General features: G+C 36.9%; 1 protein-coding gene across 28 annotated transcripts in view; it reads left to right on the top strand.

The window, feature by feature from the left end:
- The window catches only part of LOC119532323 (ABI family member 3 binding protein), a 277,976-nt gene that overhangs the window by 181,538 nt on the left and 80,095 nt on the right, over positions 1-16,343 (top strand). For 20 of the 28 annotated variants that reach the window (XM_037834649.1, XM_037834668.1, XM_037834759.1 and 17 more), the window contains 13 exons: positions 458-490; positions 1,775-1,852; positions 3,544-3,603; positions 4,353-4,436; positions 5,367-5,426; positions 6,665-6,724; positions 7,661-7,744; positions 10,055-10,138; positions 11,346-11,405; positions 12,170-12,253; positions 13,677-13,733; positions 14,762-14,821; positions 15,424-15,507. The exons of 1 other annotated variant lie outside the window; for it this stretch is intronic. In XM_037834649.1, the coding sequence (XP_037690577.1) occupies positions 458-490; positions 1,775-1,852; positions 3,544-3,603; positions 4,353-4,436; positions 5,367-5,426; positions 6,665-6,724; positions 7,661-7,744; positions 10,055-10,138; positions 11,346-11,405; positions 12,170-12,253; positions 13,677-13,733; positions 14,762-14,821; positions 15,424-15,507 (888 nt within the window). The remainder of the gene's footprint in view (positions 1-457; positions 491-1,774; positions 1,853-3,543; positions 3,604-4,352; positions 4,437-5,366; positions 5,427-6,664; positions 6,725-7,660; positions 7,745-10,054; positions 10,139-11,345; positions 11,406-12,169; positions 12,254-13,676; positions 13,734-14,761; positions 14,822-15,423; positions 15,508-16,343) is intronic. 7 more of the 28 variants (XM_037834678.1, XM_037834687.1, XM_037834732.1 and 4 more) reach the window with 7 other exon arrangements.

Here is a 16,343-nt window from a genome sequence, read left to right as displayed (position 1 = left end):
GTGAACTCTCAACAAAAAACCATCTACTTGGATTATTCACTACTGTATCTGCTTGAATCTATCAATAATTGCATCCTTCACAACCTAAGCAATGTAGGGCTTTTTTTTCCAATCTATAGTTTTATAAATTGTACTTTAACATTCTTTTTCCATAATTGTTAAACAAAATATTAGGTAGATCTCTAATGAGTCTTCTAATTAGGGTTTTCTACTGTATTAACATATAATATAAAAACAAGCAAAACTTCTAGTTCCATATAGAGAAGCTAAGGATATAATCATTGCATAAGAACAAATATCTATGTACCCTCACTGCAGAACTTTAAAAATTTTGCTTTTTGTTGTAGAACCAGTGCTACATCGGTAAGGTTCATTTTCAAGAGAATGCAAATGACTTTTCTCGTGTGTTTAACATTTCTTTCTTTTTTAAATTGCTTTTGGTCATCTCTTGTTACAGACTTTGAGCCTGTTACTCCTGGCACATCTTTAGGTAATGACCTTTATGCACTTCAGCAAGTTTTTTTTTCTTTCCTGTTTCATTATCAGACTTATTTATGGTGCTTTATAGATGGCTGTGTCATCCTCTGTTGTCATTCCATTACAGTATTCATCTTAAAATATTGAAGGTTCTCTTTTTATCAGAAATGTGCATGGACTTAATTTAAGTTAATTTAAGCTAATTGCATCATAACAATCCGAATCTCTTTTTAAACAGTAGTGCTTGTTAGAGATGAGGTCCAAATATGATTTCCCCTATAAACCTTAGGTAGAGTGCTAATGCAGTATCACTTATGATACCATGAAGTTTCTTTAAGTGTCCTACCATATTAGTTAGGGTCCTTTAGGGAAACAGAACCAACAGGAGATATCTGTAAGTATGAGATTTTATAAAAGTGTCTCACACAACTATGGGATGCATGAGTCCAAGTTCCGTAAGACGGGATACATGAGTCCAAATTCCGTAAGGTGGGCCATGAGCTGAAAACTCCGATGAAGGTCTTTGATGAACTCCCCACGAGAGGCTGGCTGAAGCAGAAGTGAAAGTTCTCTCTTTTCCCTTAAAAGTCTTCAATTGATTGAATTAAATACACTGATTAAATTCTCTCATTGTGGAAGACACTCCCTTAGTTGATTGTAGGCATAATCAGCCACAGATGCAATCAATTGACTGATGATTTAATAAACCAATCTTCTGGTTTATTAACCAGCCACAAAATGTCCTTGCAGTGATGGTTAGGCCAGTGCTTGCTTGACCAGACAACTGGGCACCATCACCTGGCCAAGTTGACACATGAACCCAACCATTACACCTACTTTCTGTATTTCAAGTTCTACATGATTTTTTTTGTTTGGTTTTGTTGATGTTTCAGTGAATTTTGTATACTTTTTAAGCAAATTATCAAGTAGAAAATGTCCAAGCCTAGTCACTTAAAATTATAAATGAATGCCACAGGGTTGGTTTGAACCTCTCTCACACCATTGTGGTTTAGCAGTGATTTGTAAACATATTTGGATTAGGGAAACTTTTAAGAAAATAATGATAGTTCCTAATCTTCATTTCCTAAACATAATTGTATGTGTCATTTTTTGTCTGCAAAGAAAACCCTGTGAATTATAAAAGAAAACCTATTAGTATACCAAAGGAAAAAAATCCAAACCAAAATGACAAAGTTCTCAACTCAAAGTTTTAGAAACTGAGAGCCATGTTATGTAATCCTATTCACAGTTTATGGATCCATAAGCACCATATTAATCCTACATTTTCTTCCTTCAGCTACAACAACAACAAAAAGAACCCGTCGTCCCAAACCTAAAACCATGCCCCATCCAGAAGTACCTCAGAGCACACTGGGTAAATATGTGGTTTCTGGTTTAACAAATGCAAGCAGTCTACCACAGTTCAGACCCTAAATTCTCTGCAAATATTTAGGGGTAACACTTAGTTGACATATTCACATACCCTGTGTCTCTTAAGAGTAAAAACTACTGGTTAGCAAGGAGAACATGAGATACCTGAATACCTCATGCTTCTTGTATGGGAATCTTCTCTGTCAATGATCATTTTATTTATTTTTCTTACTATTAGACTACATTTATGTCTTAAAGATAAATCATGCCCAAAAAAGTATTGAGCCAGAACAAATCAATTCAAGTCAACTACTTTTATTAAGTCCCTTCTGTATCCTCCAAACCATATTAGCAGCTATGGAGTACAGCAGAATTAGTAGGTATGTTTTATTTCCCAATCAGTTTGCACTATAGTTGTAGACAAAAGCTGTTCCTGTATTGTTTGTAGCAAATAGCATAGGACAGCAGGTTTATGCAAATGCAAAATAATTTCTTGAATGGTATAAATGCTACATGCTAGGAAATGGTAAATATTTGGAGGAGGAAAAGATCCAGAATAATTAGGAAGACATCACTGCAGAATTTGGATGAGTGAGGATGGGGGAACATAGTCTTGACAAACAGGGAATGTGTTGAAATCAGTTCCTGGGACAGAGGATAACTCGCTTTTAAGAGGAGGTAAAATATAGCTGATGCTTTCCTGTTGAATGGGCCCATAGGCTAAGTTAAAGGTGGGTGGTGGGGGAGGTAGGGGGGTGGGGTGCTGGGATGTTTACTCAAGGGCATAGATTTGGTGATCCCTGCTTCTGCACAGGACTATATTTTCTGTTCTTAGAACTAAAGATGTCCAACCCAATGATACCCCATAAACTGAGAACTTGTTCTTCATCTTATAATTTAATGCACTGTTGTTTTTCACTAAGGACTTAGTCTTTTAATGAGTTCAGTCTCAGCTTCCCTTTGGCTATTTGTTTCTGTGTGTGGTAGACAAACCCTAAGGTGACCCTAATAGTTCCTGCTTCCTGTTGTTAATGCCCTCTCTCTTCCTTCACTGCTTCTTCCTCTCTCATCTTTTCCTACTCTCTCTCTCCCCTCTCTCTCCTGTTTAGCTTGACTGAGACACACACACAGAGTAACCACTCAAGGGAGTGATATCCATCCCCTTTGCCTTTATCTGTTGGTTAGAAGCAAGTCACAGATCCTGCCCACATTCAAGGCAAGAAGGTTAGGGTTAGGAATTACTGGGAATCACCACAGAGTCTGTCTGCCACACTATGCTATTTTAAACATATGAGCTATTTATTGCATCCGTTTGTAATTATTACTGCTTTTAATGGTTGCTGTTTATTTTTCGCTTCCACAATAGCACTGGCTGGTTGTCAACATGTCTTTTTCCAAGAAAATGGCTGAACATATATTCTAGGATAGAGCCGTTCATGTTAGTTCAAATCAGATGATTAACCAAGTAGGAGATCTTACTGTTGACCTCAGTGAAATTCTCAGCAGAGTCCAAAGGATGTGATTATCTTCTGATTGGAAGAATAAGCAAAGAAAAATATACATCTACTTTCTTTTTAGAAATTTACAAATTATCTTTACAGCCTTAGAAGCAATTATTTTACTTGTAAGATGAATTTTTTGACATTTCATGTATTCACAAAATCACTTTGGTTTTTTTTTATTATTTTTGATCAGTTCCTGCCACAATCCTTGAACCAGATATTCTTAGAACCAAGGCTCCAGGGACAACACTAGGTAATGACATGTTATGTCCATCAGCATCCGCTTTTCCTTTTCATTTCAAATCCATTTCATCACCATCCTAGCCACAGCTTCTCCTGCTTCACAACTTCTGTGCCATCCTCTATTGCTATTCAATTACTTCTTAAAATAATGAAGGGTGTCAGAATAACTTACTTGTTTTTAAGGAAGTCAAGCATGAATTAGTTCAGTATGCATTTCTGCAGTGTAGTGAATTTGAATTGATGGCATAGCAACACCACACAACTTTTTAATCAGCATTTTTTGTTACTGACCTTCAAGCAAAATCAAGGGGTGGGGGAAGGGGGCAGAGGAGGGGCTGCCTATCTGTTCTAGACTGAGTAAATTGTAGCACCTATTATGGTGCCACAAAGTTCTTTTGCAAATCTAAATTTTTAAATATGCCCAAGGCTAGTAACTTTAAATTATTATACCATCATTAGCATGACTCTCATCCTGTCTCTAACCCCCATCACTGTAACCCAGCAAGGGTTTGGAACTTTTTTCATTCAGGAGTCCCTGTGAGAATCTCCTTGAAATCTACTTGATATATTAATTTAGGTTTCTGTATGATTTTTGTCCTTTAGAGAAATGTAAATGATATGAAAAGACACATTAGCAAAATAAGGGGAAATATTTCAAACTCAAAAAATTCCTGAAACTCAAGAAATTATAAAAGTTAATCCTATCCACAGCTTCTGAAACCACAAATGCTCTATTAACCTGAAATTTTCTTCCTTCAGCTCCCAAAATACCTCAACGAACTCGTCGTCCACGCCCCAAACCTAAAACCACACCGAGTCCTGACACACCTCAGGCAAAACTAGGTAAATGTGTCAATCATGATTAAGGAATCCTAGCCAGCCCATGCCAGTGGGTTCCCAGAGAAAAAGAAGGTACAAGTCATGGTCAGCAGCTGCTTTCACCCCAGACTAGCCATGAGAACATGGTTAGGGAGCCCTGGGTGGCCGCTGAATTCCTCATACTTTGTGAATTAGAATCTGCTCTCTGTCCATTTAATTTACTCCTCATTCAATTCTATTCATATTTTAAATGTTGAACATGTAGAATAGAATGCAATAGCTAGTGAATGAACATGTGCATTTGTGCAAATGGGAGATTAATTCTTGGTAGTTATAGAAGTTGTAAGTCATAAGGATCTAGAGCAGGGGTCGACAAACATTTTCTGTAAAGGGACAGATAGTAAATAGTTTAGACGGTGTGGGCCATACGTCTCTGTTGCATATTTTTCTTTGTATTTTCTTTCTTTCTAACAACTCTTTATAAATGGGTTTCTTAGCTTGTGGACTGTACAAAAACAGTCTATGGGCCACATGCAACCCATGGGCCATGGTTTGCTGACCCCTGATTCTGAAAACCATTCAGGGTGGACTGTAATAGGAAGTAAAGACTTGAGCCTTAAAATTACTAGAGATAGTCTCTCACAGTCTGTTTCCAAAAATGGGTTTTCAGCAAGATGGATATGGTCTACTCCTGTATAGTACTTAGAATCAGATCATCAAAGAGGCAGTGCACTTCATGGAGACAGTTACCTGAGTGCAAAGTCAAGGGCAATCCATGCCAAAAGATAAATTGGCATCCAGGTGCGAAGTACCACATTCTCTCATCTCAGAAGTTTCATAGTGTTTGCTTTGTGCTCTAGAAGCATCATTAGCCTAGTAAGTTTCCCTTTGAAGTGAATGTTCTGAGTTTTTATACACTGTTAACATTCCACTGATTTTCTTATTTTTTGTCAGTTCCATCTACAATCCTTGAACCAGTTACTCCTATAACAGAGGCTCCAAGGACAGCATTAGGTAATGTCATTTTCTGACCTTCAGCAAGTGCTTTCTCTGCTCATTGTCAAACCTATTCAACTCTACGTTGTCATTAGTTAAGTTCTTCGTCTTACGAGAGTTGAAGATGTGTAAAACAAGTTGTCTCTAGTTTTTAAAAGAGCCATGTCTTAATTTTAGTTAGACATATAGAATCTTCCCTCTAACTCTTGGTAGTGAGAGACAGGTTTTACCTCTCAATCTGCAGGCTAGTTGAGCACAAACACTTTTCTTGCACGAAATGCCTTAGAGAATGAGGATAAGGTGGGGTGTTTTTGCAAACTCAAGATGTTTCTTGGGTGGATAAGCATTGTGTTAAACTCATTAAACAGTTTAAAAAATTAAATTGCACTATATAGAACAGGGAAGGAGATTGGGACCTGAAGTAACACCAAAGTTTGATGAGTCAACAGGTGAGAGTGAACAAAACAAAGAAAATAGGATATGTAGAGTTAACTGGAGTGAGGGGGACAGAGATTCTGCTGCTTCTAGATGGCAGTGAAAACATTATTGTTGATAATTCTGCATTTGGATGACACTGAAAAGTTGACAGTTGATTGCCTTATTCAGGGGTCTCACAAGCGTCAGAACTCTCTTCTTTCTGTTCTGGATAATGCTTTTCCTCTACTGAGAGAGAACTGGTGCTTTACTGGGTGCCATTGATTGAGTAGCCAGCCCCTTACCCAGCCCTCTTGAACAGCATTGTTTAGATAGAATTCACAAGCTCTTTCCAAAATTTAGTTCTCAGAAAGATCATCATTGTCTTTTTTTTATTATTTGTGCTATATCTGCTTGGATACTACTGACTGTTTGGTTACCGTAATTTGATAAACATAGGAGATGTTTTCTTTATTCAGCAACTACAAAAGTCCAAGTTTCTTCTTCACATGTTTTTTGAGAATGGTCAGAAATGTGTTTAAGTAAATGCCTAAAAATATTTAGTCTTTCCATAGTACAATCAGATAATTGAGCACGATGAGAGGAACTGTTTGCCTCTCGTGATGCTAAGCAGAGGCCAAAGATGATCCCTGCCTTATGAGCTAAAGGAGTACTGACTACAATTTGGCCATGTCTGGGCAAAACGATTAATTTCCCTTTGATCAGGTGTTGGAAACATTTATTCTAAAGGCAATGTAATGCTGGAAAGATTCATTATGAAGTGAATGTTGTAGCTCTTCATAAATTTTTAAAAAACTCTTTTGTTTATTTTACTACTTTAGTTCCTGTTACAGACCTTGAACCTGTTACTTTTAGAACTGAAACCTCTGGGACACCATTAGGTAATGACCCTGTGCTATTTGTCAAATGCTTGTGCTGTTCATTGTGCAGTCCATTCAGCCTCCATCAATATAGCTGTGGTTTCTTCTTCATGACATTCTCTGTTGCCATTTCATCAATCACTTCCTTCATCTTAAGAGTACTGAAGCCTCTTAAAAACAAGTTTCCTGTTGTTTTTATGAGAGCCAGGCATGAGCTTAGTTCAAAATAGTTATCTGCCATGGGGTGCATTTGAAATTGCCTGTGTTTCATTTAACAGTGTTCTTACTAAAACTGAGTTTGAAACAAATTGAGGTCTGTCCCTTATAGTTTTCTCAGCAATAACAACTACTCTAGTATTCCTTTGCACATTTAACTTTCTAGATATTTAAAGACTATTTGCATGATACTCTTGTTTCATTTTTGGTGTTTTAAGCAATGATGTGTTTATAACTTGACAAAAAGGAATCTACCAAAAACTGAAATTCTAGATTATAAGCCTCTTCCTTCAAGTGACCTAACATCCCCTCCCTTCAACCAGAGTTGAGTGCTCCTTTTTTTTAAACTGTAAATTTTATTCAGATATGTTTACATACCATATAATCTATCCAGAGTATACAATCAGTGTCTCAGAGAATCATCACCTAGTTATACAATCATCATCACATTCAATTTTAGACCATTTTCATCAGAATACCTCTTTTTAATTATTTTTCCAATTCAAGAAGTTCTGAGTGTCTGATAACAAGTGTTGATCTCAATGCCTCAACAATATACATTAATTTGCCCCCCAAGTACCTTCAATGATATAAAGAAGAAACTTTAGCATAAAAGGAGTGAAAATTCCAAATTAAAAGACAATTTTCTGTAACTTTAGCAACCTATAAAATTTTAGAAAACCTCTACTCAATTTTCAGAGCCATAAGACCTAGATTAACACAAAGCTTTTCTTTCTTTAGCTACCAAAACATCACAACGAACCCGTCGTCCACGTCCTAGACCTAAAACCACACCAAGCCCTCAAGCACCTCAGACCAAACCTGGTAAATGCACAATTTCTTAGCTTAAGAGTGAGCCCTAGCAGCCCATCCCACTGGGGTCCCAGAGCAGAGCTGGTGGTAGACAGTAACAGCCCTTAAACTTTCTTAGTGTAAAGTCATGGGGCATCATCAGTAGCATCTCCTCTGACCAATTGTCAAGGATACTATGACTGGGTGAGAACTGAATGGTACCAGAACACGTTGTTCTTTCTATATGAGGGTCTTCTTTGAAGCTATGCCTTTAGTATAGTTCTTACTATTAAATTCCATTCCAATATTAAAGATGAAACTTCATATATAAAGGCAAGATATTCAGTCAAGTAAACAAATTATAAGTCCTTTCCATATTCCCAGACCCACATTGGCCAACAGTGAGTGATACATCATCTGTAGGAGACTTATTTCACTTCTAAAACAGTAGAATTGAGGACAAAATATGCCTCTTCATGAAATGGCAGAAAGTAAACATAAGACAGTATGTTTGTGCAAGCACAAGCTTGTTTCCTGAATGCTGCAAACATTGACTACCTAGCAAAGGAAAATAACAAGGTGGACTCGAATATAGTTAGGAAGGAGTTGGTCTTGGATCAAATACAGGATTTGGATGAGTGGAGGGAAGAATGAAGCAAGGTAAAAGGAGGACTGGACATGTGTGTATGTTGGGGGGTGGGGTGTTGTCACCCAGAAGGGCAATCTTCCTGGAACAGAGAATGTCCTGCTTCTAGATGGTCAAGATATGGTTATTGATGATGCTGCATCTGGAAGAGTATATTGTATCAGCTGAAGGAGAATTTTGAGGACCTGATTCAGGAACTTAGATTTGATTAAGAGGCATGAACAATCTTTGATTTCTGGTTTTGGGGGCTAAATTAGACAAACATACAACTGGATGTTACCAAATGAGTGACTATATTTATTTGGCTTGCTTTATGTACTTTAGTTTGGGCAGAGGTCTCAGACTCTTTCCATAGATGAAGTCTTAGCAAGATCAACATAGTGCACTTTAATTATTAATTTTTTAACTGTTTCATACTTACGAACTGTCTATTGCATCCATGTTAAACAGAGAAGCTCAGTTTCAGCTTCTGTGGAAGAAAACCATATATATTTTTTTCCAAGATAATTCCTTTTTAAATCTTCCATTAGTCACATGCATAAAAATATTTTCCAGTACAATTTTCTCTATCAGTTAGAATCCATTAAACACCTAGAAGAATTCACATTGACTTCTTTGATATACTGAGAACAGTTCAAAGACTTAGGCTAAGAACAACTATCCCATCACTATTGTTTGGCCAAATCACCAAAGAAAAAGCATCTATTCTTTCCCTCAGTTTAAGAAGTTAACTTTTTTCTTTGTTTCTGTTGAGGAATTGATATGCTGGTAAGATTTGTTTGGAAGTGAATGTTCAATTTCTCCTACATTTTTAAACTTCTTTCATTTACTGTATTATTTTTGGTCAGTTCCTGCTACCATCCTTGAACCCAAGGCCCCAGGAACAACATTGGATAATGATACTTTGTGCTTTGCAGCAAGCCTTCTTCTGCTTATTATCAAACTCAAACTTTCATCTTGCTTCTTGTGACCTCAATGTCATTCTTTGGTGCTATTCAATTATATTCCTCTTAAAATTATGAAGAGTCTTAGAACAAATTACCTATTGTTTTTAAAGGACAGCTGTGCATGAACCTAATTAAGGACATTTATTTGTCATGTAAGCCATGTGAAATTGTCATTTCATTCTGTGTTTTGTTTAAGCAGTATTTGTGGTAAAGCTATGTTTCAAATATATCACAGGTCTCAAACTCTTATCGAGGCACATACAGCCATTAACAACCATCACTGGGCCACATCTACACTTTCCACTTTTTTTTCTATTTGCATGATGTTCGTCATCTAGTTTCCATTTAGGTAATAATGTGTTCTTATTTGAATAATTATACAGAAAATATTCCCGAGATTGAAAGTTTGCATTATAAATCCCAGATTTAGTATGAACCTTATTGCCCTTCATTTTCCATTAACATTTACAATAGCTCTTAATCTTTTTGGTGCCCACTCTAGTTGCCCTATGAGACTTCTAATTATAATTACTAGTCTTTGTCCCTTGAATTAACAAGTGATTGTTGTCTTCAAAGACTCTTCATTAATACAAGAAGATACATAAGGAATATATGTGGCAAAAATCTCAAACTAAAAAGGCAAATATCTAAGATGCTATAGAGAATCTAGAGTCATGTTTTCTCCCTGCCACAGTTTCCAGAACCATAGATAATGTAGTTATGTAGTAACCCAAGAATTTCTTCCTTCAGCTTCCCAAACGTCAACACGAACAGATCGTCCACGACCCAGACCTAAAACCACACCAAGTCCTGAAGCACCTGTGTACAAACCAGGTAAACATGTGTTCCTGGTTTAAAGAGTCCCAGCAGCCTACCCAACAGGGTCTCAAGAGTAATCCCATTGGCTGGGAGTAATCACCAATATACCCCTAGAAGAGTGATGACACAAGGAGGCATGGTCAGCAGTGGTTCCTGTGGTAGAGATAGTCAGAGAAACAGTTGGGGAAGATCTATGGGGACAACTGAGTGCCTTGTGCTTCTTCTGTGAAATCTTCTCTGTGACTATACATTTTAATAATTTGCATTTATCTTCTGAAAATAAAACTGCGTTAGAAAATTTAGTCATATTCAGTTCAAGTCAACAAACATTTGTTAAATGCCTTCAGTATCACCCAAATAATATTTGCCTTTGTGGCAGGGTGGGGGATGCATCAGATGTGGGGGACATGTTTTAGTCCTCAAACTTGCAAGACCATTGAAAACAAAAGTTTCCCTTGTATAAATAAGATAGAAGATGGCATTAGGCAACATCTGTAAAAATAGAATGATTCTTGGGTACTACTATGATTCTTGGGATGTTCTAGATGTTTAAATATTTGGAGCAGGTAAGGATAGGTTCGGAAGCAATTGGGGCCTTGAAATCACCATAGAACATGGATGAGTAGAAGGGTGGGGATGAATAAAATCAGAAAGAATGGACATAAGTACAGATCAAGCAAAGAAGACTGCCTGATGGGAGTACTGGTATAGAGGATGTTTTATTTCAAAGTGGTAGTCAATTTGGATGGATCCATTTGGATGGATCCGTGGACTGACAGTAGAGAGTTTTTGGTGCCTGACGGAGCAGTTAGGATTTACCCAACAGACATTAGTAAACTCCACTTTCCACATGGAGGTTTTTGGCTTAGCGTAGAGATGCCCTACTAGATTAATTTCATCCTGCTCTTCCAACTGCATCTTCAGTCTCTTTCCAAAGATGAGTTCTCAGCAATATGCACAGAGCCCATTTTGGCTTTATTAATTAGAATCAGATAATCAAAGAATGAAGAAGAAATAAATGCTTGACATCAGGATGGCCAAATTTTAGATCAACTGTCTACTTTTTCTTGGTTCAGCAGTTTTTAGAAATTGCTATATAATCCTAGAAACTATATTATACTGGTAAGTTCATTTGGAAATAAATGCTCTGGCTTTTATTTAAAACATTCATTTGGTTTACTTTACTTATACATAAAATAATAAATATAATGTTTTTGGTCAGTCCCTACTGCAGACCTTGAACCTGTTATTCTCAGAACTGAGGCTCCGGTGACAACACAAGGTAATAACACGTGTGATCTTCAGCAAGTGCTTTTCCTGTTCATTGTCAAACCCATTCCGTCACTTTTGTCGCCACAGGTTCTCTTGCTTCGTAAGGCTGCATCATCACCCTCTGTCATCATTCCATTATATTCTTCATTCTCAACATCTTGAACACTCGACTCTTAAAACAAGTTACCCCTTGTTTTTAAGAGAGCCATCCTTGAACCTAACTCAAGTCATCTATTGGGCATGTAGCCATCTGAAATTGTTTGTCATTCTGTGTGTTTTTTAACCGATGTTTTGTTAAAGCCAAGTTTAAAAAAAACAATTATCTTTACTTTATTATGGTGTAGGGTTTCTTTGTGGATCTAAAGTTTTACTTCTGCTATCTATGTGATAGTTGTTCTTTGATTGGCATTTTAGTTAATTATGTGGTTTTACTTTAGTAAACTGTCAAAGAGTTTGCATCTGACCACCACCATCATTGTATTTTAACTGTGATTCTTAACCTTTTATTCAATAAAAAAGTCTTTGTGAACTATTCTTCTCTTCTCGAATTAGCAATTTAATTTTATATGGTTCTTTCTCCTGATGAGATTTCAAATATAAAGGAATATAAATTTTTATAGTACAGTAGAAGTTTCAAATTAAAAAGTTAACAGGATAAATTTCCTAAAATACAAGAAAATCTAATAGGTTTTAGAAAATCTAGGGCGGTGTGCCATGCTACTAACAGCTTCTGAACTACAGACTCTGTAGTAACTGAAAGTTTTCTTTCTTCAGCTCCTAAAACATCAAAACGGACCCGTCGCCCACGTCCCAAAACAAAAACTACACCACGTCCTGCGGCGCCTCAAACAAAACCGGGTAAATGTGGGTTCCTGGCTAAAGGGAAAAGGTCCTGGATGTTCTTGAAGGTCCAGGATCGATGCCAGTGGTCAGCATACTATCCCACGTGAGCCCTGCATGGGTAAAGGCACACGGCATGACCCCGCTGCTGCTCCCACCCTTCAGTCAGCAAAGGAGAATATGGCTGGGGGAGGCTGGTGTTTCAGCTGAATTCTTTGAGCTTTCTGCATAAGGATCTTCTCTTTGTGCATTTTATTTACTTTTTCTTATTTCGTTCCATTTTTCTCTTATCAGTGAAATGTCTTAAATAGAACCCAGCACCTTTATTTTAAGAAACAAACTTTTTAAAAGTGTGTTCTATCTTCCCAGAGTCACATAAACAGCTGTGAGGCTATTCCAGAAGGAGAATATGCTTGTTTTTACTTCTCAATCTGCAGGATAGGCAAGGTTAAACCAGCCCCAGGGTGAAATAGAGAATGAACAAAGGCAGTGTGTTTGTGCAAATGCAAGCTTGATTTTTTGAGTGCTACAAACATCTCTGAGCTTAAAGAGAGAAACGTTTGTGGTGTCCAGGAATAGGGAGTTGAAAATAAGTTGGTTCTTAAAATAACTGTAAGATTTGCATAGCAAGAAGGGTGGGGAGGAACAAGGTAGAAAGGACATGTGCAGCAATCAATCAGAGAACACAGGCTTCTAGAACAAAGGAGATGCTGCTTCCAGGTGGTGTTGATGCTACACTTGGAAGGGCCCATAGAGAAGTTAAAGGAAGTCTTTGAATGTATGACTTGGAAGTTAGTATCTGATCCAAGAAACATCAGCAGTCTCTCCTATTCTTATAGGTACTGCATTTTTGTGACTAGGTCACAGAGCTGCTCTCTGGGGTACCACACACTGAGTGCATATCCTTTATCCTGATTTTTTGAGTGCCTGAACTTTAACTGAGGTCTCAGCCTATTTCCAAACATACATTCTCAGCAAGATGAGCATGGTACACTTTGATTATTCTTTGCTCTGTCTCCTTTCAAATCTATAAGCTATTTATTGTATCCATGTTTAGACATGCTTTTTTCTTAGTGCTTACACAGAAAAGCCAACTATTGCCAGTACAGTTAGATAAGCACATATTTTGTAAACTGCCTCAACAGGTTTCCCAGGGCAGTCTTCTACAATAGTTAGAATAAGTACTCAGACTCCTAGGAGAATATCATATTGACTTCATTGAGATGCTTACCAGATTATGTAGGCTATGAATGACTATCTCATAAGAGAATGTTTACCCAGCTATAATATGATCGAATCTTCAAAAACAGGTATTTAATTTCAGAAAATTTTACAAATTGCCCTACATCCATTGAAGCGATATTATACTGGTAAGATTTAAACTGTTGACTTTTCACAAGTGCCTAAATTACCCTTTGTTTATTTCATTGCTTTTGATTAGTTCCTGCTACAGATCTTGAACCTGTTGCTCTTAGAACTGAAGCTCCAGAAATCATGGGTAATGAGAATGTATATCCTTCAAATAGTGCTTTTCCTGCTATTTTCCTAATGTCATATTCACCCATCGCCATTGTAGTCACAGGTTTTCCTGCATCTTAAGACCACTCTATCACTCTGTTGTTCCATTACATGAGATTATTCTAGGCGCTTTGTCTAGTTATCTATTGAATTTAAGAGAACTCTGCATGAACTAATTTTAGGACAACAAATTGCCATATAGCTGTTCAACTTTGCGTCATGTGACTATCTGCATGTATTTAAACAGTATTGATTACTTTAAGTTGTGTTTCAAACATGAGTGTTCATCTTTTCCTTATTTACACATCATATCCCCTTACCAATTGCGGAAACATCATGTTTCTTCACTCATATTACTTTTTATTGTTAGAGAATCTGTGTAATGTATTGATGGATCTGTTATTTCAAGGAATGATGTGTCCCTATTTTAGTGAATCATCCATTTTAAAATGTGCCAAGTCTTGAAAGTTTAAATGATAGATATCCATGATAGGGTAAACTGACTCCTTCTCCTTCTCCAATGTAGTTTAAAAGTGTTTCTTAACTTTTATTGAGTCAAGGACCATTTTAAGATACTGATGAGCATAGTCTAATAGTTATACATTCCTATCTGTGCTTTCAAACATATGACATCTCTGTTGCAACCATAATTATTTAAATAGTAGGCATTTACCTCAACTTCAGCAAAAGGGCATGTAAACTGACAAACACTTTCCCAGTAAAATTAGAAAAGTATGTAATGTGTAAATGTGTAAAAAGCTTTCCAGTACAATCTTCCGTACTAGCAAGAGCCAGATTATCAAACATCTAGGAGACCTTCTTGTTGACCACATAGTGAAACCTAGCAGAGTGCTAGGTAGGTCTCTCTTATGAGACTTAGCTTGGCCAAATTTGCAAAGAACCAGTGTCTGTTTTCCCCTCAGTTCTGAGGTTTAAAACTTAACTTGTAAAATTAATCTTCAAATGAATTTCTAAAATCTCTTTGGTTTATTTTATTCTTTTGGCCAGTTCTTACTACAGTCATTGAACCCGTTACTCTTAGAACCGAGGCTCCAGAAACAACACTAGGTAATGATATTCTGTGTTCCTCAACAATTTTTCCGGCTCATTATCAAGCCCCATTCCATTACCATCATAATTACATTTCTTCAGTTTCATAAGACTGTCTTGTCATCCTCTGCTGTTGTTCTACTTTATTTTTCTTCTTCCTAACAGTATTCAAGACTCTAAAAGAAGTTACCTACTATTTTTTAAAGAGCTATGCACAGATCTAGTTCAGAATATCTGTCTACCATATAATTTTATTTGACTTTGTCATATAGTTTTGTCTTAACAGTGCTCATATTTAAAGCTGAGTTTCAGAGTTGATAGTGTCTATACCCTATCTAGACTGACTAAACCATAACGTTCTTATGGCCTCATGAATTCTTTGCCATATTTAAATTTCTTAATGTTCACCTGTAGCTCTACAACTCAGAGTTTGTCAATAGTCCTTACCTTTTTTTGAATTCAAAGATGTATAAGACTCTTTTCTCTTTGACTTGACTTAATTTATTATTCAGTCTTAAAAAATATGCCTTAAAGCTTAAGGAAATCTAACATGTTTTGGAAAACTTAGAGTCTTGTTTAAAGCCACCTGCATTAGAGTAATCCAAACTTTCTTCCTTCAGCTCCCGAAACAACAAAACAAACACGTCGTCCACGTCCCAGACCTAAAACCACACCAAGGCCTCAAGTACCTCAGACCAAATCGGGTAAATGTGTGATTCCTTGGTTTAAGGGTGAGCCCCAGCAGGCCATCCCAGCAGGGTCCCAAAATAATGCTGATGGTGGGCAATAACAGTCCTCATTCTTCCTAAGCATGAAGACTTGGGGCATCATGAATAGCAGCCCCTCTGCCCCATTGTAAAGAGGAGAAGATGACTAGGCGAGGACTGAAGTGTGCCAGAACCATCTTATTCTTTCTATCTGAGAGTCTTCTTTGTAACTATGAAGTTAGTATATGTCTTACTGCTAAATTCCATTCAGGTTTTAAAGGCAATGGGAAGTAACAGTTGACATAATTTCCTAAGAGAGGCCTGAGTTATGGTTTGCAGCTGCTGGAGGAGACTTCTGTGCCTGCTCTCTTAAGTTACTTAGTTTGGATGAAGTTCTTGGTCTCTTTGTAAACATGAGTTTACAGTAAGATTGGCATGCTCGCCCATGATTATTTGTTGCTATCTGCATTCAAAGACATCTATTTATTGTAGCCACAATTACATACAGTATTTTTTCAGCTTCCAAGAAATGCAACAAGTTAATTTCAGATATATTGCCTGAACAGATTTTTCAAGGCAAACTCTTCCATGTTGGTTAGAATCAGAAAATCAGACACATGGAGATCTCTTGATGATTCTGACCTGCATAGTAGAGGTCAAAGGTTGTGACTCTCTTCTATTATGAATTGTACTCAGCTATAGTTTGGCCAAATTGCTTTCTATCAGTGCAAAAGTTTAAAAGAATTGTCACTTGAAATTGATGTTTTAAAAGAAAAATCAAGGCTTTATATGTGTGTTGAAATTTTCTCATGTTTATTTTGTTGCTTTTGGTT

Source organism: Choloepus didactylus, chromosome 1 (assembly GCF_015220235.1).
Source record: "Choloepus didactylus isolate mChoDid1 chromosome 1, mChoDid1.pri, whole genome shotgun sequence".
Lineage (NCBI taxonomy): Eukaryota > Metazoa > Chordata > Mammalia > Pilosa > Megalonychidae > Choloepus > Choloepus didactylus.
Note: the sequence above shows the minus strand (reverse complement) of the source record. Positions and strands in the feature narration are given on the sequence as shown.